General features: G+C 44.3%; 1 protein-coding gene and 1 long non-coding RNA gene across 2 annotated transcripts in view; one reads left to right on the forward strand and one right to left on the reverse strand.

Moving 5' to 3' along the window:
• The first annotated feature begins 123 nt into the window (after positions 1-123).
• UTP18 (UTP18 small subunit processome component) lies at positions 124-27,919 on the forward strand. The gene is made up of 14 exons (XM_053304137.1): positions 124-986; positions 1,926-2,053; positions 2,479-2,574; positions 4,339-4,418; positions 4,695-4,786; positions 6,289-6,414; positions 6,805-6,979; positions 8,119-8,219; positions 8,390-8,480; positions 9,049-9,172; positions 13,382-13,556; positions 15,312-15,454; positions 22,835-22,878; positions 27,810-27,919. The coding sequence occupies exons 1-13, from the start codon at positions 714-716 to the stop codon at positions 22,857-22,859; spliced, it is 1,629 nt and encodes a 542-aa protein (XP_053160112.1). The 5' UTR covers positions 124-713; the 3' UTR covers positions 22,860-22,878; positions 27,810-27,919.
• Positions 4,793-27,968, reverse strand: part of LOC128348303 (uncharacterized) — a 28,517-nt gene continuing 5,341 nt past the window's right edge. Inside the window, exons 3-4 of the long non-coding RNA XR_008318066.1 lie at positions 6,262-6,455; positions 4,793-5,131 (exon numbers count right to left, since the gene is read on the reverse strand). This is a non-coding gene — a long non-coding RNA (uncharacterized LOC128348303). The remainder of the gene's footprint in view (positions 5,132-6,261; positions 6,456-27,968) is intronic.

The following is a 27,968-nucleotide window of genomic DNA, read 5'->3' on the forward strand; positions in this document are numbered from 1 at the left end:
CTCCAAGCCCCAGAATATCAACAACATTAGCATAACCGCACTGCGCACGCGCACAACGGCTCCAGTCCACGGCGCGCTCTGATTGGCCCCCCTTGCTGTTTGGCTCAGCCTTACTCGCCGTAAGCTGCTGGTGGCCGAAACGATGATGCGGAAGGAAGCAGGCGATTGGGCTGAAGGGACGGAGAAAGCTGCGGCGTTAAAAGGACCGCCGTGATTGGCTCGGCCGCTTGGGCAATGAGTCTCTGAGACCCCCTTTTCAAGTCTACATTTCAACTGAGCCATTTGTGGTCATTATAAAAAAATAATCGGTCTTCACCCACAATACGAATAGTGGAATAGCTCACCTCAGAGAACGGTACTTATGAGGAAAAAAGGAGGGAAAGAGAAATGAAATTGAAAAATTGGGTCATGTAAAAGAGAGGGGGGGGGGACACGTGATACCTCTCAAGGGAAACAAAGTGGAGTAGCGTACAGTCCTTTCCGGTTTCTGTTTAATCGCCTCTTTGTGGGGCGCTCTACCCACGTGGGTCTCTATGGTGTTCTATCTTGTTTCTTTGCGGTGGTTGCTCCTCCGGTTCGTTTGGGAACCAGTCGTGTACTGCGTTTCATAGTGTCTCTCTAAAGCTGATTCTCTATGGCCCTGAGTGGGACAGAAGGTTCCGGATCACGTGAAAGGAAGAGCGGCCGTACTTTCCGGTTTGAGAGCTGCTGGCATGGAGGCGGTGGTTGTGGCTCGTCGCCACGCGCAAAAGCGGGCTCGGCTGGAAAAGGGGCGACGGGAAGGTGAGGTGGGGCGCGGAACCCTTGACCACGATGATGGTGGCCATCGCGTGGTGCCCGCGGAGGAAGAGAACCGTCGCGCTCAGCACTTGGCTTTACTGGCAGAGAAGCCCGGGCCGGAGGAGCGTGGCCTGGAGGAGCTGGTCTTCGGGGCCGCAGAGGAGGGCGAAGATTTACTGCGACGACTGCAAGGCTCGTCCGCACAGGTACTGGCTGGCACCCAGGAGAGCAGAGCTGGTCTTGTGGTAGGAAGCATGACTTGTCCCCATAGCTAAGCAGGGTCTGCCCTGGTTGCATCTGAATGGGAGACTTGATGTGTGAGCACTGCAAGATATTCCCCTCAGGGGATGGAGCCACTCTGAGGAGCAGAAGGTTCAAAGTTCCCTCTCTGGCTTCTCCAAGATAGGGCTGAGAGATTCCTGCCTGCAACCTTGGAGAAGCCGCTGCCAGTCTGTGAAGACAATACTGAGCTAGATAGACCAATGGTCTGACTCAGTATATGGCAGTTTCCTATGTTCCTAACCACTCTGGCCCATGGTCTTCTAGACTGCTTGTTGTTGCTTAACTATGATGGATTCAATCAGACAGCTGAGGTGGTAAAGTCTCTACTTGGAGGTGATATTTGGTCTTAGTGCTTCATGCAGGGGTAACGAGGCTGGAGTGGACCCAGAGACAAAATTTTAAAATGGGCCCCTCGCTGATACACACACACTCACTTCACATGTGACTTGCCTCTGGGGGGCCCCTCCAGGCGTGAATTACTTGTGTTGATTTCAGTATAAACTGTAAATGCCTGCAAATGCAATGAACTATAAATAATTAAGGGAACCACGATGCTCAGATCTTGGACATGGGCAACTTGTTTGGGGGCGGTAGAAGAATTTTCAAGAAAATTGAACGTTTCTGACTACTGTGGACTCAGAGGAAGCTTGTGCAATAAAGGCAGCTTGCAGGCACAAACTGATGAAAACATTGTCCTTATTTAAACACTGGGAACTATTATATGGGCATAACATAGCAATACTATATAATACTTCATCAGATTTGTGGTTCCTAATAAGGGAGAGTTATGTTCCACCCCTTATTTCCTTGGGAGTAAACTCTATGATTACAAATGTGGCTGCTTTTTTTTTTTTTTTTTTAAGTCTGATAATGTGGTCAGTGGAAACCTTCTTGAGGAGTCTGACTCAGAAGCAGAGAGTGAAACTGAGGACAATTTTATTCCGTCCAAAAAGCCGGCATGGGTAGATGAGGATGACGAAGCTGAAGAAGTGTAAGTAATGCTCCAGGGAAACTGAGTTGTTAATTAAATGCTGTAAACTAAGACTGTAGTTGTTGTTAGAAGCAACAAGACTTAAATACATGTTTAGAATGGTGGTGTAAGTCTTAAATCCAGCATTTTAGCTTTTAGTTATTACAGGATGAATATTTTCAACTGCATACTACACATTTCAAAAAAAATAATTTGCTGTCCTTTTTAAAAGATCTTCGGAACTACTGAAACCGTGTTGCTTATACAATAAAAATTTTGTGTGAACTGAATAGAAATGTTGACAGCTACCTGCAAAATAATCTGAGTGAAAGGCACAATATGGTCTACATGTCTCGGTACTACAAAATGAAACCATCTCTTAAAGTGATCAAATGAAAGTGATCAAATGAATTATTTAGCGATTTGTGCATATGCCTTGGTTCTAGGGTTGATATGACCCATCGATATCGTAAAAATATGATGAAAAGTGATGCAGAAAGAAAGCTTACGAAAGAAAAACTTCAAAGACGGCTTCAAGAACAGTAAGTTTTCAGTTTTATCATATGAACAGGATATATATCTGTGAAGATGTTTTTGACATATGATCTCAAATACCTGGTTAAATGTAAAAAAATACTTATATACTATCTACCCACTTCAGAAGCAGTCTTTCTCATTTATTTTTGTAACAGGCAATGTGTAAACTTAATCAGTTCTCTTTCAAAACTTTTCAAATGAAATTTCATACATAATAAAAATACAAACACTTCCAAGTTATTTATTTCTGTATGCTGTTAGAAGCTAATGTTTGGCATCCACAGTGGTACTTGTAAAATGGTGGTAGCACAGGCCAAATTCCCTGCCCCCTTCACTGCAGCTGCCAACAGTGCTCGCTCCAAAAACTGTTTCCGGGGAATAAGGGAATAAGCCATTCCTAAGGTCTGTTGGATGTGACATGGGTGGAGATGTCCAAGAACAGGTGGAATCATCTACTGCAAACAGAGCTGATGGGCTCTCCAGCTGGTTTCTGGGCATTCTCCAAAAAAGAATTATTTAAATATTTGTTCCCATTTTATCTTTTCTCTGTGAGGTAACAGGTTAGGCTGAGAGGTAGTAATTAGCCCAAGATTACCCAGTGCCCAGGGCTGTACATGGAACTGCTCTGTGGGGTGGAGAGCCTCTGCCAGCCAGCCATGGTGTGTAAGGTGATTTCCCACCTGCCCTTTTTCAAGCCTGTAAGGTTCCCCCTTTGCTAGTAAAGGGGAATCCTTGCTTCCCCTTTGCAAGCATGCAAAACCAATCAGACTGGGATGAACCAATTCAATCTGAACCAGGCCCAGTTCAGCTTGGACTGGCCCCCCTTTAGGGGAGTCAATCTGGTTCGAGCTCGAACTGTTTCCACACATCCCTACCAGTGCCCTTCATGTCTGAGCAGAGGTTTGAACCTGGGTGTCCCCAGTCTTAGTTCAACCACTATGCCATGTTGGTTCTGAAAAATAAAAATAGGTTTGTTTAATCACTTGAATAAATTCTTTTTAAAAAGAAACAGCAGGAGAGATTGCTGCTGTTGTCTTACTCATGGCTGCAAGCAAATAAAGTTAAGACTCGAGCTCTTTCCTAAATCCTTTGCATGTATTAGTGAGCTTGGGAGGGATATTGATTTTATTTTGGCTTGCTCCAAGGTTTGAGGAAAGTGGGTGGGGGTGGGGGGACAACAGCAGTGTCTTCTTTTTCTTTGCTTTATGCAAACCTCTACAAACGAAAGAAATCTCTGCATCTCTCCAAAGCATTTTACACATGCCAGAGGACAATGCAGTTATTTGTAGAAGCCAGCATGGATTTGATAGCAACGAGTCCTGCCAGGACTATTCCGTGTGTGTGTGTGTGTGTGTGTGTGTGTGTGTCTCTTTAAATTGGATTGCTCGCTTAGTGGATTTTGGGAATGCTGTTGCTGTGCATGTAATTTATCTTGAAACAAATGACCCAAGCTGCTGCCCATGGACTACTTATCCTGTACCCCTCTTCAGTAGCTGCTTAATGCTGACCTCCTCCTTCTCACCCTTCAGATTTGACAGCAATGTGGCTGCTACTTGTTATGTGTTTTTGCTTGCCTATAATTCTAGGAAAACTATATTATTTTACATTTCTTAACTGCCCCATGCAAAAAATACCTGGTTGGTTCACACTCTAAAAACCTTTAAAACATTGACACAATTAAAACAATTTAAAAATACAAATTAAAAACTCTAAAACCCAAAGCTTTGAAACTTATAAACTAAAAGCTTGGCTATTGTCTTCTTTCTTAGATTTCAGTGTGCTATGGGAGGAGCCCCTTCTTGGGCACAAAGGGAGAGGAAGAAGAAAATCAGAAAAACAAAAAATGATGGTAAATATGAGCTTTCTAGACTATGACTTTAATAGTGAGGAAGTTGAAGGCTGCAATTCTATGGTACACTCCCTCCTTATGAAGTTCTACTGGATTCAGTAGGACTTGCTTCTGAGTAAACATACCTAGCCTTGCAGTACATGTAGCACAAGCTGATTGGCACTGAATATGCGCCCAGCCATTTTAGGTTGCCACTTCTTTGGTTAATATTGCTTGTTAACGTTTCTAAACACAAATCAAATGCGTAATATTCAATAGAATGTTTCTTGCTTTAAGATGTAAGCGAGGATGAAGAGGAAGATGATCTGTTACGTAAGACAGGCAATTTTGTGACCATGTCAGACTCATTACCAAGAGGCATTTTACAGGTAAAATATTTGTTTTTCACATTTGTAGTTTGCCCTAAACTTAAGTCTCCGGGTGGTTTGCAACAATATACAGCAAGTTAAAAATGAAATTCTGAAAACAATTTAAAACCAATATTGTGATGTTTTCAGGAGCACAATAGGTAGCAGCCACAGAAGCACATGTAGAACAGTGAATAAGTGATGCCACACCAGGGACAGCAGTAGGAGGGGGATAATTCAAGAAACTGTGTGGAGATGGCAGTTGCTTCTTGATCATACTTCTTCTGCAGCCACTAGTACAGCATCCCATGCAGTGTGTCAGGTTTCCTTGACCACCAGAAATGGCTTTTCCAGCAGCTCTGGGGGCTATAGAGAAGAGGGGAGAAAAAGAGTAGATTCCATGCTCCTTGGCATTCAGTTGAGAACACTTTTATATCTTAAAGACTTGGCCATCAAAATATTTAATTATGGGAGAAATAGTTATATGCCACGTCAAAAGTAAAAGAAAAATCTGAAAATAGAAACTCAGGAAACGGATCTACAATTTTTTTTTTTTTTTTTGCTTTGCCTGACACACTGATCATATAGTATTTGGCTACTATATGTAGGGATGGGACAGAAATGTAAATGTGGAAACTTCAGCTCAAGTATATCCAGAATGTCCACTGAATTCTCAAATCCTAAGTTTTGGAATGCGCTTCCCACAGAAAATCGGAGGGTAAGCAACACTACTGGCCTTTAAGACAGCTCTTGAGACACACTTACATAGTTTGTTCTTCCAGGGGTTTTAGATGGCTTTAAATTGTTAATTTTCATTTTAATTGTTTGTAAAATTGTGTTTTATTTTTTGTAAACCACCCAGATCTTTTAAGATGGGCCATTATAAAAATATAATAGTAATTTTAGGATCTCAAGGCACACAGTCTATGGATATTTAATTCAATGCATCAGGATCAGTAGTACATTTCAAACTACAAAATGGGGGCAATGTCTGCATTGTGTACTCTAAGATACTGCTTGTCCAATCAAATTAATTTGTGTGCAAGAATAAAACTATATCAGATCTGCCAACATGACAGCCTACAAACCGTAGGTCTTGTATTTTGAGCTGGTGCTGTGCATATTAGTCTCAACATTAACTGGGATATATAGCAGTAATGCTACATATGACCTGCTAACTGAGCAAAGATGCACCTGATGGCGCTCTCATATTTAACAGGCAGAGAACAACTGTCCCTAGTCTCCCTCCTAGTGGTTATTGCTGGTATCTCCCATTTGTTGCTTTTTAGACTGTGAGCCCCTTTTGGAGCAGAGATCCATATTTTTATTCTTTTAAAATAACCGATTTGCAAACATTTTTTGTTTAAAGAGCGGTATATGAACATTATTAATAATAATAAAAATAATGCAGTAATCCAATAACTTGGTCCTGCTGAATTGATTATTTATTTATTTATAAATTATGTTCTTTAGCAGTGGTTCAGATTCATACTGACCTTGTACATTCTTATTCTGCTTATCAGATGAAGAACTGCTTGCATGCCAATAATGAACGTCTGTCAGATGCAAAACTGACAACTGTGCAGTTTCATCCTTCTGCTCAAGTTGTTATGACAGCTGGGCTAGATCAGTCTATATCACTGTTCCAGGTGAGGAGCTAATGAATACATCAGTGTCTTTTTCTAAAATTCTAAGGGAATTAAATATGAAATTGCTTTAAAATCATATGGAGAGTGATCATTTCTGTATTGCTTTCCCCCTTTTTTTTACTACTGTAGGAACTGGGTGTGTGAAAACATGCTTTGCTATGATACCTACATGTGTGGGGTAAAAGCGGCATGTGAGATATCAAACTTTTAAGGACTGGCAACAATCCAGAGCACATTGAGGCAAGGCTTCCCCGAAGCAGGACAGGTCCTGTGCTCTTGTGGAGTGCCATCTGCAGTAGCAGACAATAGCAGTCACAAATATTTGCATCTTAAAATCATACAATATGCACAAACTCAGGTGAAAAGCTGAAAGCATTTTTCTTTTTCAAGGTGGATGGTAATACAAATCCAAAAATACAAAGTATTCATTTGGAAAGCTTTCCGGTCTACAAGGCACATTTCAGTGCAGATGGAGAGCAGGTTATAGCTACTACAACACGTGATAAGCTGTTTTACATCTATGACATGATAGGTGGAAAAGTTATTCCTGTAAATCATATTAGAGGTAAGATTTTTAACTGGTTATTTATTTATTTTTTACACACTGACTTTTAAAATCAGATCAATATGTTGTCTGAAGATTCAAGAATATAACTTTACTTTTTGAACTATATAGAAGAGGCTTGGCAAATATTGTGTGTTGTACTTAATACTACTTATATTTAGGCCAGGCTTCACCCCAGACCTCTTTGGATATTGTACTCAATGGCAGTGGCAAGTGGTTAGATGGAATTATTCAAGACAGGACTGCAGGAGGGGGCTTTCTGTGATGGAGGCATCTGCATTGTTCATGAGAGGTGTATGATCAGAGTAGATTGGTCTCTCCCCACTGCCCCTCTTCCACCCATCCTTTTTGGTGCTTTGGACTGCATTGGCCTGGTAAATAGCCTGAGAGAACTAGATGCTGAATCTAAGCAGGTGTTGGTTTAATCAGTCATCTGACTGGAGCACTGGGAACTTTATGGAAGAGTAGGATGTATGTATAATTTTTTAAAGCCAGCAGGCCAGTTTATTTGTTGATTAGAGCGATACAGAGATGCCTCTATCACTCTAGCAGTAGTGTCAAATTTTCTTCCATGTGTTTAGTTCTGGTTAAGAGTGAGTCGATAGAGGAGGCTCTTTCCTCCAGAGAGGGGAAACAGCAGATCTGGTAGTGGAATTCCACATCTTGTGGAATTCTCTGCTACAAGATGTGCTGACAGCCACCAGCCTGGATGGCTTTTAAAAGTGCTTAGATAAATTTATGGAGGACAAGTCTGTCAATGGCTACTAGTTTGAGGACTATAGGCCATCTCCAGCCTAAAAGGCAAGATGCCTCTCGATAACAGTTGCATTGAGAGAGGGCTTGCCCTCAGCTCTTGCCTGTGGGCTTCCCAGAGACATCTGGTAGGCCACTGTATGGAAGAGGATGCTGAACTAGATAGGCCTTGGACCTGATCCAGTATGACTGTTCATATGTTTATCTTTCTAAAACCATTTTGGTAACTAGGAAGTCCAAGCAGCCATATTAACCTGTAGCTTTTAATCAGTATATATAACAAATACCACTCTTGTCATGCTCTTAGGCCAAGTAGATTTGAGAAGGTGGTGGAGCTTGGAACAATACATAAAGTACAGCAACATATCTTTTCTTTTTAATTTAAGGATTAGAGGAGAAATTTGTCCGAAAATTTGAAGTATCACCAGATGGAACATTGCTACTCCTTAGTGGGTCATCAGGCTATCTGCATTTGATCTCAATGAAGGTAGAACTTTGTAAACCAGTTATAATTATCATTAAACAAATCTGAATTAATAAACTAAGAAAAGGTGAAGATTGTAAAAGGGTCTGTTTAAGTTGCCTAGTGAGACCAAGCTGTTCTACTTAAGCAGTTTTTTAATAACAATGTTGATGTGCAATATGTCTCTATCCTAGACAAGAGAGCTTGTTGGCAACATGAAAATAAATGGGAGGGCTGTTGCATCATCCTTCTCTCCAGATGGCAGCAAAATTTTTACCCACTCTGGTAAGGCTTTCAGATTTCATGACATACAAAATTCTTGTGCATTGTTCAGTGAAATAATTACTTAGTCTGACCTCTGCTTGCCATTGTAGTAGTATTTATAGGATATTTTTCTGTTTAAAAAAATACCCAGTATAGCAAATGTTGAGGACCCCCCCCCCCAAAAACCAACAACAACTGTGCCATAACATTCACACAACCCAGGAAAATCTCCCCGTAAAACGTTTAGCCAAATGAAGAGGCAGGCATGCCTTGCCCATTTAGACGATAAAGCTTAACAAGTAAGTGTACTTGCCTAGGGAACGAGGCTGTCAGTTCAAATCCCCGCTGGTATGTTTCCCAGACTATGGGAAACACCTATATTGGGCAGCAGCGATATAGGACGGTGCTGAAAGGCATCATCTTATACTGCGTGGGAGGAGGCAGTGGCAAATCCTGTATTGTACCAAGAAAACCACATGGCTCTGTGGTTGCCAGGAGTCACCATCAACTTGACGGCACAATCTTTCCCTTTCCTTATAGTAGGGTACATATATTGCTTTTACTGACATCTGTCTTTTGTGTCTACCAGTTGAGGGTGAAGTCTTCATATGGGATGTGAAAAGTAGGCAGTGTCTGAATAGGTTTACTGATGAAGGTTGTCTGAGTGGTACAAGTATTGCAGTCTCAAAAAACAGCCAATATGTGGCATGTGGGTAAGTGAAAGCAAAGGCAACATTAAATTATTTGTTTATCAAATTTGTTTGTTTATCAGATTTGTACATTGCCCCAAACTTTCGTCTCTGGGTGGTTAACAATAGCATAAAACCAGTTTAAAACTTTGTTTGTTTGTTTATTTGATTTATATACCGCCCTTCCAAAATGGCTCAGGGCAGTTCACAACATGATAAAAACAATTAAAACAAATTAACTATTAAAACACAATAAAACCAATAAAACAGCTAAAAGCCCTGAAAATCAGGGCAACAGTTTAAAACAGTTAATCATTTAAAACTCTGGAAGGCCAGGCCAAATAGGTAAGTTTTATATACAAAAAACTTAAAAACAATTTAAAAATTTAAAAATAAACCAGAAATTAAAACCCCAAAATTTTAGGAAGCTGAGAAAGCTTGGGCGAAAAGATGGGTTTTCAGGTGTGGTTTTTTTTTAATTGCCAGAGATGGGGAGGATCGTATCTCAGCAGGGAGCGCATTCCACAATCTCGGGGCAGCAACCGAGAAGGCCCGTCTCTGTGTAGCCACCAAACAAGTTGGCGGTAACTGGAAACAAACCAGTTATGATGCTCTTTTGAGTCATGCAGGCAGGTGTCTCTGGTATACAGTATGTTGTTTGGCTCTGGAGTTGTTTTCAGGTGACTTCAGGTAAAGCCAGACTTCAGGTAAAGCCAAGCTAGAAATCATTTAGTGAGTCATCTCTCAGTAAGCTACTAGAAAAACCTTCCCAAAACATGAGGTAAATGGATGGAAAATACTTGAATTTCAGTTCCAAACTTTATAAAAGGTCCTATAGAAATAAAAGTATTTCACTTTTAATCAAAATAAGTTTTTAATCAATTTCATTAATACCTTTTTATTAAGACTAACCACAGAGACAAGATCTTAAGCAAGCTCCAGAATTTGGTGATACTTGGACATGGTGCAATAGTCTGCAGTTTTTAACATTCTTAAGGCGGAGTACAGGAAAAGTTAAGCAGACCCAACACTAATTGTGGATGGAACAGATTAACTGCTAGATTTTTTTGCAGCTGCCATTATTGTCTCTTCTTCATCCCACTAGTCCTGAGTGCAGCCTTAGATAATTGTATAGTACATGGTGAGGCTAATGAACATCGAGTCTGCTTAATTATTGTACTCCATCATAAGACAGTTGAAAACTTCAGATTTCTAAAGCTATTACACCTTGCCCTTCTACCATCCCTCACCTCTTTTTTTTCCTTTGCTGCACATCCAGCTTGATGACGAGTTCTGAAAAATTCACAGTCTTGCTTAAGATTGTGTGAAACTTCTGCCCAAATAAAGGAATTTCTAAAACTGTGGTACTTGGAGCAACATGGCTATCTATGACTTCATTTTTAATCAGTGGTTGCTGGACACAGAGGATTAGCCTGATCTGAAGACTAATTGAATATTGAGCACCCTTTTGCAGCGATAGGTAACTTTTAACCCAGCTCCACTGTGTAGAGCTGCATTCGGGCTAGCCTTGATTAATTCCACTCATCGTAAAAATGGAACTACTGACCTGTGGGGGTAATCTTCTTGTGATGTGTGTACCAGAGAGCAGAACATAGCCTAGAAAGAATATCTTTGTCTCCATGTCTGTTTACCTCTGGCATAAAGGCTTAATTTAAGCCAGGGTTCAGTCCCAGAACTGGTTTTCAAGAAATACATATGGAATTGATAAATATGGAGGAATATAGTACTTTCCCGTCACCACTAAGTAAGTGCAATCATTCTTTGGAGGGCACTACTTCCAGTCATGGACACCTTCATTTCTTCATTTCACCTTCATGGACACCTTCATTAAAAGCTACCAAGTGTGATGTTGCAACACACATGAATATAATCAGACACAGTGTGTAGAGGATCTCTCTATATAATTAATTCCCGTAGATGGGATGCATGGGGACGTGGCAGAAAGGAGGCGGTTGGCTGACAGAGGGGGAGACACGTGTGGTGGAGGGTTCTGAGACATGCAGCCGGGAGAAATGGCAGCGGGTGGTGGCGAGCTGGGTCGCAAGACAGGAGGCAGCCAGGGCCAAAAGCTGCAGCGGGCAAAGTCCCACCAGCCTTTGGAAGCAGCCAGCTGGCAGGGAAAGCCCCACCGGCCTGAAGAGGCGGCTGACCAGCGTGCAAAGCCCTGCCAGCCTTCGGAAGTGGCGGTGGGCAAGGAGAACCCAAGGGAGAGCACACTAGCCCAGAAGGTTGTGGGGTGGGTAGAGAAACCTGGCCGCCAAGGGAGGGGCAGACGTCTGGTGAGGAGGAGAATGAGGCAGAAGGCTTCCAGGGGAGAGCAAGCCCCAAGGCGAGCAGGCGGGTGCTTCGGGAAGCCCCAAGGAGTTTGCCACAGAGAAGTTTGGCAGCTTAGGCGGCAGTCATGGGCCCTGTCCTGAAGCACCAGGGAGCTTGGAGGCAGGGAGTGGTGGGGGGCACCTCAGAACACACCATGGAGTTTAGGGGCTGGGTCGGCATGAGGAAGCTTCACAAGGGAAGGAGGAGTTGGGCCGCTTGGGAAGGGCTGTGCGAGACAGGAGGCAGTTGGCCGGATGAGTGTGGCAGGGAGGTCGTTGGTGGCTGGCACAGCCGCAGGGGCGGAAGGAGGCGGCTGGCCATGCCCAGGCGGGCGGCAGGGAGGAATATGGAGCCCTGACAGTGCAAGGGGAAGCAAGCGTTGGAGGAATCCTCGCCATGGTGGCTGCGACTGGGGCCAGCGGCGACTGCAGGAGGTTCTGGGGGAGCGGCAGATGTGTGACCATGAGACAATGAAGGATGGAGAGAGAGCAAATCACAGGAGAGAGAGAGGGAGAAAGACGGAGGACAGAGAGAGAAGAACTGAGGACAGAGAGAGAGAGAGAGACTGAGGATGGGGGGGGCGAGCAAGAGGTAGTGACGAGTGGCCAAATGGGTGCCAGAGGAGACAGCTGGGCAACAGCGGCAGGCAGAAGAAGGTGGGTGACAGGTGAGCGAGAGAAGAGAAAGTGGCAGTGCCGACAAAGCAGCTGGGCCCAACTAGTGCACAGATGCTCTGTGCAGGGTCAGCCAGTCCTCTTTGTAAAAGAAGTTACTAACTTATTGGAGGAGTGCTCACAGCTCTGTAAGAGTTGTGGGCCAAATCTGAAAATAGTTTCAAATCTCCCGATTTCCTCCCCCATGAGAAGCAAGTATAAAATGCATAGCATTAACATCTTAGTTTCAATGCACTTCTCTTTGGCAGTTTAGTAAAACCGTTTTTTAAAAAAGCAAATGTGAGTGTTTAGTAACCACCACAGATCATTTTGAAGACATTCGATTAAATCTCACTAGCTGAACCGGCACACAGCATCTACACCACTAGTCTCGGCCACTTCCCTCCTCCCTTCCACCCCAGTCCACTCCCCGTCATTTTCACCTGCAGGCCACCTCCTCTGCCAGGGCCTGCCGCTGCCTCCTCACTTGCCACCCGCCTCCTCTGCCACTCTACCCCCTCCCAGGCCCGCCACAACAGCCCCAGTTACTGCACCAGCCTCCGCCTGGCCGTTTTCGGAAGCCTGCTGCCACACCCACGCAGCCGGGCTCCTCTCGGCAGCGCAGCTCAGCCTTCAGTCGCCTCTCCTCTCGCCACCCTTGCTAGCCGCCAGAGCGCCTCGGCCTCCCCCAACCCCCAGCCATACCCCTGCTAACTTGGCAAAGGGGCACCTTTGTACGTGGTGATTCTCTTTATTTAGCAGGGGGAGAGTAACTGGCCCTATCCACCCCCCAGCACAGTACCTCCAGTGACTGTAGCTGGTGTCTCTCTGATGTTTCTTTTTAGATTGTGAGCCCTTTGAGGACAGGGATCCATCTTATTTATTTATTATTTCTCTGTGTAAACCACCTTGAGCCATTTTTGGAAGGGCGGTATAGAAATCGAGTTAATAATAATAATAACAACCGACGTTTCCCTCAGTCCCAGACTCTTGCAGCGTGTCGCGAGAATTCTGCCGCCAAATCCTGGGCACATGCTGGCTAAGAGAATTAGATAGATAGACAGACAGACAGACAGATAGATAGTGCTGGAATGTTTTTCTTTCCTATCATTAAACACAAAAATTGTCTTTGTATAGGGAATAGTAATCAACAGCACTCAGTATAGTGGGATGGTGTGTGTAAATTGTGGATTTGTTTCTGTTATTCTTAACCTTATAGCCTGTGGCCCATTCTTTCTTCTAGTTCCAGTTCTGGAGTTGTGAATGTGTATGCCCATGACAACTGTCTCAGAGAAACTAATCCTAAACCTCTTAAAGCTATAATGAATCTGGTCACAGCTGCTACATCACTATCCTTCAATCCCACCACTGAAATACTGGCAGTAGCTTCCAATAAAGTTGACGACGCGGTGAGAATGGTAAGAATTTTTAGCAAGGAAATGTTACAGGTTAAAGTTCATGCACTTATGATAGGGTTGGCTTGACATGTGCAAAATACTTTCTCTTTTCCTGTTGCTGTTGTACTGCTTTTCAGGAAAAAAAGTTCACAAAGCAATTTTCATAACAGGAGGAATGAGAAGATGGCTCCCTGTCCCAGATGGGTTCACATTCTAAAAAAGAACACCAAGGGGGAGATCCAGCAGTAGCAGTGGGAGAGATGCTATACTGGGATGAATATATGTGTTTTACACTTATAGTAACTACATACACTTATAGTAACTACATGCCAATGCACCATCTGGTCTTGTTATATTAGATGGTTTTCAGACTGTGTTGCCTGAGGAAGTGGACAGGCTCCTTGGAAGGTTGAGGCCTTCCATGTGCATTCTCAACCTTTGCCCTTCATGGTTGGTGAAAGCTTCTAGAGAGGGACTAGGTCCATGGGTGGCGGGGATGGTGAATGCCTCTCTAGAGCAGGGGGTGGTTTGCCCCTCACCTGAAGGAGGCAGTCATTAGGTTCCTCCTTTTAAAAAAAAAAAAAGCCCTCATTGGACTCAGATGACTTAAATAGCTTTCAACCAGTTTCAAACCTCCGTTTCTTGGGCAAGGTGTTGGAGAGCGTGGTGGTGTTTCAGCTCCAGACAATGACAATTTGCAATGAAAGTAATATGAACCTGCCAGGGCCCTCAGCCCATTGTCTCAGGCCCTGCCACTAACAGAGATCTGGTTGGTGGAGACTAGAGACAGGGCCTTTTCAGTTGTGATCCCACTACTTTGGAATGCCCTCCCTGAAGAGCTTCGCCATGCTCTCTCCCTCAGTGTTTTAAAAAACTAAAAACACATCTTTTTAAAGAGGCTTTTAAATGCTCCATCTTTGGTTATATCTGGTAGTTTTTTTAGTTCTTATAATTCTCAATTTTTAGCTTTTAAAATAACTTTTAATTTGAAACTTAATACTGATTGTGGTTTTTAACCTGATTTCTAACTTGTTTACCTAATTTGGTTAATGTTATTACTTTCATTGCAAATTGTATCTATTTTATTGTTGTGAGCCACCCCACGCAGGAGTGGGGTGTAAATGTGTTAAACAAAATAAATAAACAATAATACATGCTACTATTATCCCTAAGTTTAGATAATTCTTTTAGGAAATGACCAAGAACATCACAATCACGGATTGAAATATGGCTGTGGCAGACTTGTCTCACCTTAATGAGACTGTATGGGGAATGTTTTTGCTATGAAGCTCACAAGCTGCTTAAGATCTACATTTGTATTTTCCTTTCCTATTTCTAGTGTGTTACATAGGGTTGGGTTCCAGTTTAGCACTCTGAATGAAGCTTTTTCTATGAGGAGATTTGTGCACATGTGAGAACTCCTTCTGTGAGTGCAACTCACACTCTATGAACAGCAATAACATCTGTGAACAGAGTAGTAAATTATGATCCAACCCACAGGCATCTTGACAGATAGCTTCTGAAATTTGGGGCACTTCAAAAATAACTTTCAGCAGTGTGGGCAGCTGTGGGCAGGGCAACAAGAACATTATGCTGCGCAAACCTTTGTATAAGGAGCTCTTAATATTAGGGCCATAGTTGGAAGAATAATTGTAGAGATTGGTGGTTTGAACAGTTTTTAAACCTAACATACTTTTGAATGAGACTTTTGTCAGCATTTTATGACACTTGAATACACTTTACCTATTTTTCACTGCTTGGTTTCATTCTTAACAGGTCCACATTGCTTCACTTACTGTGTTCTCAAATTTTCCGGTGCTCGGAAGAAAACTAATACGCTCTGTTCGATCTATGGACTTCTCGCCTAGAAGTGGGTATTTTTCTCTAGCTAATGACAAAGGCAAAGCGTTATTGTATAGGTATGTATCATATTAAGCTAATGGAGCCATGATGCTACTTTTAATCCATAGATGCCAGAAATGTGAGGCATGCTGTTGACTTTCTCTCTAATACTTGAGATCTAACCCAGCCATAACAAAGCAGATGTTACCATTTCACTGGCCTAGACAAATTTCCTCATTGATGGGGAGGAAAAAAAAAAGCAAAACTCCCTGTCACTTCCAGACTCTTCTATATATTTATATAGCTAAATGTGCAGAGTACCAAGTTATCCAGTTTCTTTATCTGTGAAGTTAAGGCTATTTTTGTTGGTCATCAGTAGAGTCTGGATACTGTTATAGGAAACTTTAGGAGGAAAGAGAAATGTTCTTTGCTTCTTAGTTTTTTAAAAAAGAAAGAAATCATAGCAAAATCTCAGTGTACATAGGTTTTTTTGTACAAGTCATGTAATGTAAATTAAATTGGGTATGATGCAAAAAGAAAAACAAATTGAGCTGTTCAAACTCTGAGGAAAGTTTAAGACTGAAAAACAAATGTTTATCGAAACACCAGGCATGATTCAACTCACATTAAGAAATTTGTCCCATTTGATTTTATTGGGATGATTAAACATGCTTAAATCACTTCCATTTAAATGAACATCCACAAAATTTAAGCACACCTAAACCTAGTGAAAGCCGTGTGCTTAAGCACTCTGTACTGCCTAGGAAAGCAGCCAAGAACAGCTTATTCTGGCTGGATTGTAACCATTGTGTGAGAAAGAACCATTGGTATATTTACTGTGAGGAGTTCTGTTTCAAAGTATAGGGAGGTCGTCCTCAACGTGACAGTTTATCAGCCTCTGCATGCTCCGAGACAGGACCAATCAAATTTCAGGCAGGCTAGTAGCTAGGTTAGGTAGCTATCACTCAATCTCCAGTTCCAGGACTGTATAGCATAGTAAAACTTAGAAAAAAGAACTCAACATGAACATAAACAGATAAAAATGAGCCAGAACAGTAGCAGTAAAGAGACAGGTAAACTGTAACCATGGGAGTCGACCCATCTCCCTGAAACATGGTCCAAGAGGACTGAAACCTATTTTATAGTCCTGTAAACCGCCCAGAGAACTTGTGTTCTGGGCAGTATAGAAATATGCTATAAATAAATAAGCCCCCAATCTACGGGTGGGCTAGATGACCTCCCTATACCTTGGAAAAAAATTCTTCACGATAAATCTACCAGTGTTTCTTTTTCCATGCTATAGGGAGGTCATCCTCAACGTGATGGGACGTACCCAAGCAAAAAAAGAATAGGGAGGGCAGTGGATGGTTAAACCACCTGCTGTAAAGCAGTCTGTCCTACAGCTGCATGAAAAGATGGAATTTTATGTTTCACAAATGGTGGCACTGAATGGTGGCCACCTTGCAAATTTCGTCTAATGGTGCTGAAAAAGCAGCTGAAGTGCTAGCACTCCTAGTGGAATGGGCTGTGATCCCCTGAGGAACGGACAAGTGGAGGGATTCGTAAGCAAGGGCAATTGCCGCTCTAATCCACCAGCCCAGTGAAGTCTTGGTGACCTTAGACCCCATAGAAGAAGGCTGGAAAGACACAGAGAATCATTTCTACGAAAAGGTTTGGTTGTTTTTATATATACTCTGAGTGCCTTTCGCACATCTAGGGTGTGCCAGACCTTCTCCTTTGGATGAGAAGGTTTTGGACAGAAGGATGGCAAAACTAATCCCTGACCCCTATGAAAAACTGAATTAATTTTTGGCATAAGTTGAATCCAGTTTTAGAACTACAGAGTCCTTTTGCAAGACTCACTGATCTTTGCGCACAAAGCAGCCAGCTCAGACACTCTCCTAGCAGGTGTAATTGCCACGAGGAAGAGGACTTTGAAAGATAACAGCTTCTGTGAAACCGAGTGGAGAGGCACAAAGGGAGCCCTAGTGAGAGCATTTAACACTTTGTTCAGGTCCCAAGATGGGAACTTATGCACAGATGGAGGAGTGATGTTGGTAGCTCCCTGCAAAAAATGGTGAATGTGTGGATGCAAGGCTGAGCAGCCTGGAACTGAAATATCCAGAACTTAGGACAAGGCCTAAGTCTGGCGCTTCAAGGTGTTTGGACAGAGACCCATCTTGAGGCCTGACTGGAGGAACCCCAGAACTTCTGAAACGCCTGCCGAGGAAGGCTGGATGATGTTTTCGCCCCCAGCTACAGAAAGCCAACCAGGTGGCTTGGTAAATACAAGAGGTAGAAGACCTCCTCGAGGCAAGAATTGTGTTCTGGACTTGCCATGAATATCCTCTGTCTGCTAGTAACCTGTGCTCAACCTCCAAGCGTGTAGGTGTAACCACACTGGATCTGGATGGAACGGGGACCCTGTGATTAGAGATCCATTCGGAGAGGAAAGTGCCATGGAGGACGAAGTGACAGGGACAGAATGTCCAAAAACCAAGGACAGCATAGCCAGTAAAGTGCCACCAGGACGATTTCTGACAGAAGCTTCCTGATGACAGACCTGAGGCTTTGTGACAGGTGGAAAAGCGCAAAGAAGCCCAAGCAGCCATGGTGATGTGAGAGCATCTTATCTGTTCCGCCTGGTAACACTGGAACCTCGTGAAAAACTTGGGAAGTTGAGCTTTGCTCTGAGATGCAAACAGGTCCAGTTTGGGAAAACCCATCACCTCCACAATCTGAGCAAAGACCTCTGGATTCAGAGGCCATTCTGTGGGATCTATCCATTGTCGACTCAGCCAGTCTGCCTGCAGATTTGCTGAACCACTTAGGTGCTCTGCTGATACTGAATGAAAATGAACCTCCACCCAAGCAAAGAGTAGCTTGGTCTCTCTCTCATAAGGGCCCGTGATCTTGTGCTCCCTTGATGGCTGACATGGGACCTGGCTGTCACTTTGTCAGTCCTTATCAGGACATGCTTTCCCAGAAGTAGGTCTTGACACTGAAGCAAGGCCAGACGAACTGTCTTCAGCTATAAGCAGTGGGCTCCCCAGCCGGAGAGGCTTGCATCAATGGTGACCACCAGCTTGAGTGGATTTTCGAGGGGAAGATTCTCCTCCATGGCTGGAGATAACCACCAGATGAGGAATTCTTTGACCTTGCAAGAGAGTTGCACCATCAAGTGCCTCTTTTCCATGATGGCTGACTGAAAAGGCAGGATGGTCCATTGAAGCAGTCTGGAGTGCCACCTTGCCCAAGAGGTGCACTCCAAACAAGCGATCATCGACCCCATAAGCTGAGCCAGAGTCATTGGATCTGCCCTGCGTCTGGACAACAGGGGTACGATTGAGGCAGCAATCTTCTGCCAGCATTCCAATGGAAGGGAGACAGTAGCCATCTGCGTATCAAATAGATGCTGGAGGTGCTGTGATGGATGTAAATGGCTCTTCAGAAGGTTGATGACGAAGCCATGTTCCTTGAGTATCTGGACTGTCTGCTGCACATAGCTGGAGGCTTGTTGGGAAGACAAGTGAATCAACAGGTCGTCGAGGGTGGGCACGAATGCCCTGGAGACAGACATAGGCAATCATTGCCACCATCAACTTGGTAAAAACCCGAGGCACTGATCAAAACCCGAAGGGCAGAGCCTTATACTGGTACTGTTGATGGTTGTAAGAAAAGCTCAGGCAATGGTGAAAGGAGGGGTGAATAGGCACATGTAGGTAAGCTTCTGATCGGTACATTTATGCCTGGACTTCGCTGGGCTGGACTGCATCCTTGATCGACCTGAGGAAGATTCCATACACAACGACCTTTTCATCAGATACCTGTTGAGCTGTTTTAGGTCACCAGGACCCATCCTTCTTTGGCATCAGAAAGAGCAAAGAATAGATGCCTGAACATGATGTGGTCAGTGGAACTGGCTCTATGGCCTGAATGTCCAACAAATGTTGAACGGCCTGTTCCACCAACTTTTGGATTTTACCCTGGTTAAGGGAGTTATTGGGTGAAAATCGGTGATGGGGGGAGAAACAAAATCTATCCAATATCCCTCCCGTACAGTCTGTAGCACCCAGCGATGGGCAGTGCTGTTTGCTCAGGCCTCTGAGAAAAGGACGAGCCTGCCCCCTACTGGGAGTGGGTCATTGCTTACTATTTTCCTGGGCTGAAGAAGAAGGAAAAGGTCTGTCTTGCTGGTTTCTGGAAGCACCTCTAGCTCGATTGCTCCAGGGCTGTCGCCAGGCTGGCTTGAAGTTCGGTGTTTGTCCCCAAAGTTGTTGCTTAATTGGTTGGCTGGAGCCTAGTTGAAAGTTCTGCAAGGACGATAGGAAGACTGGTAGGACGTGTTCCCCCCCACCCAAGGGCCTATGAAGCTCTCTGTGTCCAGCTAACATGGCCTTCTTTTTATCTTGAGTTGCAACCAACAGTCCTAAAGATCCTCTAAACAGTCCCCCCCCCAGGAAGTGAGTAGCAGTCAAAGTAACCTTTGATTTAGTATTGACATGCCAATTCTTTAACCATAACACTCTGAGCACTGCCATTCTAGACACCATCGCTCGCGAGGCATGCTAGATACAATCCAGACTCAAAACAGCCATAAGAGTGACTGCCCTAGCTAACTTGTTGACACACTGGTGCAATTTAACATTCTCCGGAGGAATGTATTGCACCAACTCCTTAGAGTTTGTGGCGGCTGCTATGATGACAGTAACAGACGGATCATGGGAAGAGAGCTGGTCTTGTGGTAGCAAGCATGACTTGTCCCCTTAAGCTAAGCAGGATCTGCCCTGGTTGCATATGAAAGGGAGACTAGAAGTGTGAGCGCTGTAAGATATTCCCCTTGGGGGATGGAGCCGCTCTGGGAAGAGCAGAAGGTTCCAAGTTCCTTCCCTGGCATCTCCAAGATAGGCCTGAGAGAGATTCCTGCCTGCAACCTTGGAGACGCCGCTGCCAGTCTGTGTAGACAAGGGATTCTCAACGTTGGGTCCCCAGATGTCAGTGGACTTCAACTCCCATAATCCCCAGCCCCAGTGGCCTTTGGTTGGGGATTATGGGAGTTGAAGTCCAATAACATCTGGGGACCCAACCTTGAGAATCCCTGGTGTAGACAATACTGAGTGAGATGGACCTATGGTCTGACTCAGTATATGGCAGCTTCCTATATTCCTATGACCTCTTCTGAGCAGATGGTCTGCTTTCCTGTCCTCTGGTGACCTCCGTTGTTCATCCCCCCTTTTATTAATCAGCACTCCTGACACAAGCTGAGTCACAGGAGCAACGACTAGAGGTACTGCTAATAGAGACATAATATCATTAGGCAGGCTATAAAGCTTTTTTGGGAAACCCAGCACAGGTTTGGAAGCAACTGGTGCACCCTATTCAGCCAGCATGATGTCCTTAAACAGAGCAGGAAAAGGCACAGTAGCAGCAGCTGCTGCAGTTGATGCAAGTACCTTCTGATCCAGGCCTGACACAGTGGTGAAACCAGTTTCCTGAGCCACATCCTTAAAAACCGTTTTGGCCTTGGCCAATCACACTTCAGTTTCAGCTATAGTGAGCAAGCATGTAGAATTAGGCCTTTAAGCAGGGGCCTGTTCATCGGACAATTCCTCCCACTCTTTCTTAGACTCTGATAATTGAGTATCTGGAAACAGTGGCACTGAAGAAGGCTGCTGGCCTCAAGGTGGTGCCAGTTGGCAAAGAAGGGCAGGTACAGGCTGCTGGCCTATAGATAGAGCTGGCTGTCCAGGGAGTCCAGGCCTAGAAATTACAGGTCCAGGCACCTCAGGAATAATTTCAGAAACACAAACATTTGTACGTTTAGCAACTCTGGGCCCCTCAGATGAGGATGGTGAAGAGGAAAATGTCACCCTTTTTAGCATGACAGTCTCCTCCATTTTGACTATTTTTCCCTTTTCCACCCATGGAATAGCCTGTCTGGCGGGGCTAGAGTCTGGGGATGAAGAAAAAGGACTGCCAGGACATCTAGGTAGCACAGGGTCAGGCAGTTGCGACCCAGGAGTAGCAGGAATGGCAGGGAGAGAAGAAGAGTCAGGCAGGACGGACTGGCGGCAGGGAGGGGGCAATGAGGGAAGAAACAATGGCACAGCACTGTTTTACAATAAACTCTTCCAGCCACTTAGAAATATCAGGTGGAAGCACAGATGGCACCAACAAGGCAGGAACAGTACACATGTCCCCTGTCCCAGGATAGCAGTAGTGATGGTGCTGCGGGCAGTGGCAGAATCAGACCCTGAGGGGGGTCATGCGGCAAAATTGGGCCACCGGGGGGGGTGTCATGCAGTGAAACGGCCAATGCAGGCTCTGCATTTCTGACTGGCGCCATGGTTACACTCACGGCAGGAGTATCAGCTCTCAAAATGGAGGCCACAGCACAGCTGATGGGTAAAACTGTAGATCAAAATGGCTAATGGAGCTTCAGTGGGAATGAAGAAGGCTGCTGCTTGCAAACTGCCTGAATTTGCAGCTTCTCACTCAGAGCCCCCCCTACCCTGAGGTGCATATAGCCTTCCTTTTCTTTTTATTTCCCTCTGCCTCCTTTAGATGTTTGGTGGTTCTTGCTGCTTTTCTTTTTCTCTTTTGTGCAGCTTGACAGAAAAATAGCAGTAATAATCGTGTGGTTAGAAGCCCCAGCCTCTTCAGTCAGTGTGCCAGGCATGTGATCGCACTGAGGAGAAACCAAACGGGGTCTCTTGGGGACTGAGGAGATCACCCTCTTGGGGTCTCTGTCCCTTGATTCTGAAAAAGGTTCCTCAGAAAGGGCACTTTTCAGCATGTTGCCTAAGTGGGAGGCCTGCCTGATAGTGATCAACAGAGCCAATTTCCAAGAAACTAAAAGATAACACAAATTTTTACCTCACCGATTAGTAAATTAAAAATCACTTTAGTAAATTCCAATTCAAACAATAAAGGAAAGAACTAGCCTGAAAATAGCGAGTAGAACAAGAGCTCAAACCAAGAGCTGTCTAACGGAACGAGACAGGACCAGAACTGGGGATTGAGTGACACCTACCTAACCTAGCTACTAGCCTGCCTGAAACTTGATTGGTCCTTTCTCGAAGCATGCAGAGGCTGATAATCCATCATGTTGAGGATTACCTCCCTATATGATGGAAAACGAATGCCTGTGCACACTTACCTGAAAGTAAGCCCTGTTGAACCCGGTAGGATCTGCTTCTATGTAAACAAGCATAGTATTGTGAAAACTATGAGTGTTATATGAGTATTTGTACATGTTTCTTGATTTCCTCTTAGCTTTTAAAAGAGAAGTGTATCCATTTGATTCTAGCTAGCCTGTTCCTGTTCAGGTTTTTGTCATAAAATAATTTAGGATACTGTGGTATAGCTTTTATTAAGGTACTACAAACTGGCTTGTAGCATTGTTGAGTAGGAATAGCACCTAGATTATTGAATTTGACTCTGTTTAAATTTTACAGGTTGAAACACTACTCAGATTTCTAAACTGGCTACTTCGAATGAGGTAATTTATTATTATTTATTTATTTATTACATTTATAAACTGCCCCATCCAGAGGCTCTGGGCGATGTACAATAACTTTTTTAAAAGACATAAAACCCACAAATCAAACACAATGCTAAAAACAATATAAAAACAATTAAAACTATTTAAAGCCAATTAAAATACTTTTAACAACAACAACACTTATAAGCCTTGGAAGGCCAGGCCAAATAAATAGGTTTTTAGGGCTCTCTTAAAGGCCGACAGCGAGCCTAAAATGCAGATATCTGCCGGGAGTGCATTCCATAGACCAGGAGCAGCTGCAGAAAAGGCCCAGTTCCGAGTTGCCATCAGACGTACAGGTGGCAACTGGAGACGGACCTCTCCAGATGACCTTAACAAGCGATGGGAATCATACCGAAGAAGGAGCTCTCTAAGGTAACCCGGACCCAAGGCATTCAGAGCTTTAAAGGTAATAACCAGCACTTTGTATTTCACCCAGAAATATAGCAGCAGCCAGTGCAGCTGTTTTTAGACAGGCATAATATGGTCTCTCCGGGTTACTCCAGAGACCAATCTGGCTGCTGCATTTTGGACTAACTGAAGTTTCTGAACTATGTACAAAGGCAGCCCCACATAGAGCGCATTGCAGTAGTCAAGCCTGGAGGTTACCAGCTGATGTACCACTGTTTTGAGATCGTTCTTTTCAAGGAATGGACGCAGCTGTTGGATCAGCCAAAGCTGATAGAAAGCGCTCCTGGCGATAGCCTCCACCTGAGAGACCATGGTGAGGTCAGGATCCAAGAGTACTCCCAAGCTGCGTACCTGTTCTTTCTGGGGGAGTGTAACCCCATCCAGCACAGGAAGATCTAACTCATCCCTTAAATTCCAATCTTCCACAATGAGCACCTCCATCTTGCTTGGATTCAGCTTCAATTTGTTCTCCCTCATCCAGCCCATTACTGCCTGTAGGCAGGCATTTAGAGAATGAATGCCATTTCCTGATGATGGAGATGATGATAAGGAGAAATAGATTTGGGTGTCATCAGCATACTAATAACACCCTGCACCAAATCTCCTGATGACCTCACCCAGTGGTTTCATGTAAATATTAAAAAGCATTGGTGACAAAATGGAGCCCTGAGGGACTCCATATAATAGCTCCCATTTTAAAGAGGAACTGTCACCAAGCTCCACCATCTGGAATCTGCCTGAGATATAGGAGCGGAACCACTGCAAAGCAGTGCCTCTTATCCCCAATTCGCCCTGGCAATCCAGAAGGATACCATGGTCGATGGTATCAAATGCTGCCGAGAGATCCAAAAGAACCAACAGTCACACTCCCTCTGTCTATTCCCCGGTAAAGATCATCCATCAGGCCGACCAAGGCGGACTCAACCCCATAGCCTGCTCTAAAACCAGTTTGAAATGGGTCTAGATAATCGGTTTCCTCCCAAGCCGCCTGGAGCTGGTTAGCCACCACTCTCTTAATCACCTTACCCAACCATGGGAGATTGGAGACTGGCCTATAACTGTCCATCACTGAGGGATCTAGGGAAGGCTTCTTAAGAAGTGGTCTAATAATTGCCTCCTTCAAACAAGGAGGCATCCTACCCTCTCTCAGCGATGAGTTAATGATATTAACTAAGCCATCCCCAACAATCTCCCTGCTAGATAAAAGCAGCCAAGTTGGGCAAGGATCCAGAGAACAAGCAGCTTGTCCACGTCATCAGGCATCACAGATTGAAACTGATCCAATCTAGATAGATAGATAGATAGATAGATAGATCTTTATTGTCATTGTCCTGTGCAGAACAACGAGATTGAAAAGAATCTACAACCACTACTACAGGACCTAACAAGAATAATCTAAACATATACCCATACGCCCCCCTCCCATCAACCCACTAAAAACCCACTAAAAAACTCTTAAAAACTAAATACAAAAAACCCCTCAGAAGCTGTGTTTTACTGCGTTCAAAGCTGAGACCGCTTTTGGGTAGAAGCTACTCCTCAAGAGGCTGGTCCTGGTCTTTAAGACCCTATACCTCCTTCTCGAAGGCAGAAGCTGAAAAAGATCATTTCCAGGGTGCGTGGGATCCTGCACTATCTCTACAGTTTTATTATAACACCTGGTGGCATAAATTTGATATAAGGTAGGGAGAGTACACCCAATTATTTTCTCCGCAGTCTTAACAACCTTGGACAGCAGTGTTCTTTCTCTGGCTGTACAACTCCCAAACCACACACAGATCCCATAAATCAACACTCTCTCTATAGCACAGCGATAAAACACCAACAATAGATTACTTGAGAGATTAGTCCTCCGGAGAACTCTCAAGAAGTATAATCTCTGCTGTGCTCTCTTCACCAGATCTTTGGTGTTTGCTCCCCATGTCAGGTCATCTCTCAGCTCTATTCCCAGAAATCTAAACACCGAAACCCGTTCCACACAAATCCCTTCAATAATGAGTGGCTGGAAATCCAATTTGCATTTTCTGAAATCCACAATGATCTCCTTTGTTTTCTTTAAATTGAGGAATAAGTTATTCTCCCTACACCACTCTGTCAGCCTCTCCACCTCCTTCCTATAGGCCGACTCCCCCTCTCCAGCAGTCTAATACTGCAAGAGGGATTGCTGGACACCACCTTAATAGACTCTGCAGAAACTGGAGTCCAAGTCGGCCCGAATACAGGAGATTTTGTCCACAAAGAACCCATTAAAAGCATCACAGCAGAACAAAGTCCCCGGGGATTGGTTTGAATTGGAAGGAGCCTGAATCAAACTCCTTACAACCCAGGACAGCTCTGCTGGATGCCAACCTGCAGAAGCAATGTGCGCAGACCAGAATTTTTTTTTTGCCGCATGCACTGCCTCCGCATAAACCTTCAAATGGGCTCTATGCTGTATCCTGTCACATTCAAGCTGAGTTCTCCTCTATTTGTGCTCCAGTTGCCTACCTTGCTGCTTCAGACCCCGTAACTCCTCTGTCTACCAAGGGGCCACTTTTAAAGCAGATTGGAAAGGACGCTTAGGAGTGATCCTGTCTACTGCCCTGGTGATTTCCCTGTTGCAGGTTCCAACCAGGGCATCGACAGAGTTGCTGGCAGGACCAGCATCAAAATCCTCCAAGGCTTTTTGGAATCCTACTGGATCCAACAGCCTTCTCGGGCGGACCATCTTAATAGGTCCTCCACCCCTGCAGGGTTGGGTTATGGCTGTGAGACCAACCTTAACCAGGTAGTGGTCCGTCCATGACAGTGGGGAAACCACAGGATCCCCCACCCCCCTGATCCGAACAAAAGACCAAATCAAGTGTGTGTCCGGCAACATGAGTTGGTCCTGAAACTGATTGGGATAAGCCCATAGTTGTCATGGCCACTATGAACTCCTGTGCCACACCAGACAAGTCAGCCTCACAATGGATATTGAAGTCACCCAGAACCAAAAGTCTGGGTGACTCCAACACCAACTCCGAGACCAGCTCCATCAGCTCAGTTAGGGAGTCAGTTGGGCAGCGGGGTGGATGGTACACCAACAGAATCCCCAATCTATCCCTAGTTGCCAGCCTTAGAAAGACACACTCAATGTAAGTCAGCTGTCGCACAGGGCCCTGGTAAGGGAAATGGTATCCCTATGGACAACAGCCACTCCACCACCACCCCCGCCCACATCCCCTAGCCTGCTCCACAACAGTAGCCTGGTGGAAGAAGCTGGGCCCAAACTAGGCCACTAGCTTCCCCCATCCAGGTCTCAGTTATACAAGCCAGGTCAGCTCCCTCATCCATGATCAAGTCATGGATGATTTCGGTCTTATTCTGAACCGACCTGGCATTACAAAGGAGCAAGACTAGGTTCTGTGCGAAGTTGGAACTGCTCCCCAAAGCCAGAGAGCTGACAGGGCAGCCGGAAGTGGAAACAGCTACTAAATTACTGGTTTCCCTTCCCCTGTAATAGCCAGCTGCTCTGCCAACGCCAATTCTTCTATTCCCCACCACAACAGTAATAATAGCTGCCCCAGAGCCACTGTACACACACCCAGCATCATTCTGCCCAAGAGAACCCAAACACATGATAACAGAAGGCCTGGCACAACCCAATAAAAGGGAGGACTAACAACAAACAACCCAGACCTCCAACCCCACCTTATAACCACCACCCCAGACCTCAGTCCCACACCAAAGGCCCAGCACCAAAGGCCGGCCCCCTTTGGCTGCTGGCTTCAGCGGCCGCCTACAGGCGGGCCGTCTGCTACGCCTCTGGCATGCCTCCCTCTAATATATGCTGCCAAGGACACCAGAAATCTCTCATCTCACAAGAGTTCTCTGGTCCTTGGGGACAGGTGAAACAAGTCAAGCACTCAGATAGAAGGCACAGGTGGAATAGGGCAGCAATCCCAAGCCAGTCCATTTTATCACCTAAAATGGAAATGCTACTGGGGAATTGCCAGTTACATAGCTTAACTTCTCACTAAAAAATTAAAGGGAGGGATTTCTGTCAATGGGAGTCTGGTATGCATAACAGTGTTGACTTCTTATCCATGTGTCAAGTTAGTCTCTAGTTCTATCAATATGTTTCTAAACTAAAATTACACTTCTGCAAATTCCTGTGAGGATGTACAAATTAGCCTAGTACTGACATGGGTTCACTTAATTATATAAACCTGGAAACACAAAAATAAGCAGCCATTTGAGGACATAGAGGTGTTTCTGGGGTTAACTAGTGGCTTAAATATACATTTTATTCTGATTTGAGTGGCTTTGAGTAGCTTTGTAGAAAAGATGAAATATAGCTTCCTAACTTGCTTTCAATAGACATATAGCATTGCTTAAATATCTTCCCGATATCACTGTTGTGCTATACCAGCAGTGACAAAAACGGTTCTTTCTGTAATTACATTTTTTTTGTTTACATGTCCTGATTGGCTGTTTTGTACTTTTTCTTTCTACAGATGGTGTAATCTGTGATTCAAAGAATGTGGATTTATTGTTCAGTGCCTCAGTGTTTTCATATGTATGTACATGAGAAACAATATACAGCTTTTTTGGTAACTTTCACAAACTGGTGTCTGACTCTTTTCATCACATCACCAATGTATTTAAAAGATTAC

This window comes from Hemicordylus capensis, chromosome 2 (assembly GCF_027244095.1).
Source record: "Hemicordylus capensis ecotype Gifberg chromosome 2, rHemCap1.1.pri, whole genome shotgun sequence".
Lineage (NCBI taxonomy): Eukaryota > Metazoa > Chordata > Lepidosauria > Squamata > Cordylidae > Hemicordylus > Hemicordylus capensis.

Coding starts and splice junctions, on each gene's coding strand:
- UTP18 (XM_053304137.1), top strand. CDS start 714: ATGGAGGCGGTGGTTGTGGCTCGTCGCCACGCGCAAAAGCGGGCTCGG. Junction 2,054..2,478: donor GATGACGAAGCTGAAGAAGT/GTAAGTAATGCT, acceptor CCTTGGTTCTAG/GGTTGATATGACCCATCGAT. Junction 4,787..6,288: donor TACCAAGAGGCATTTTACAG/GTAAAATATTTG, acceptor TCTGCTTATCAG/ATGAAGAACTGCTTGCATGC.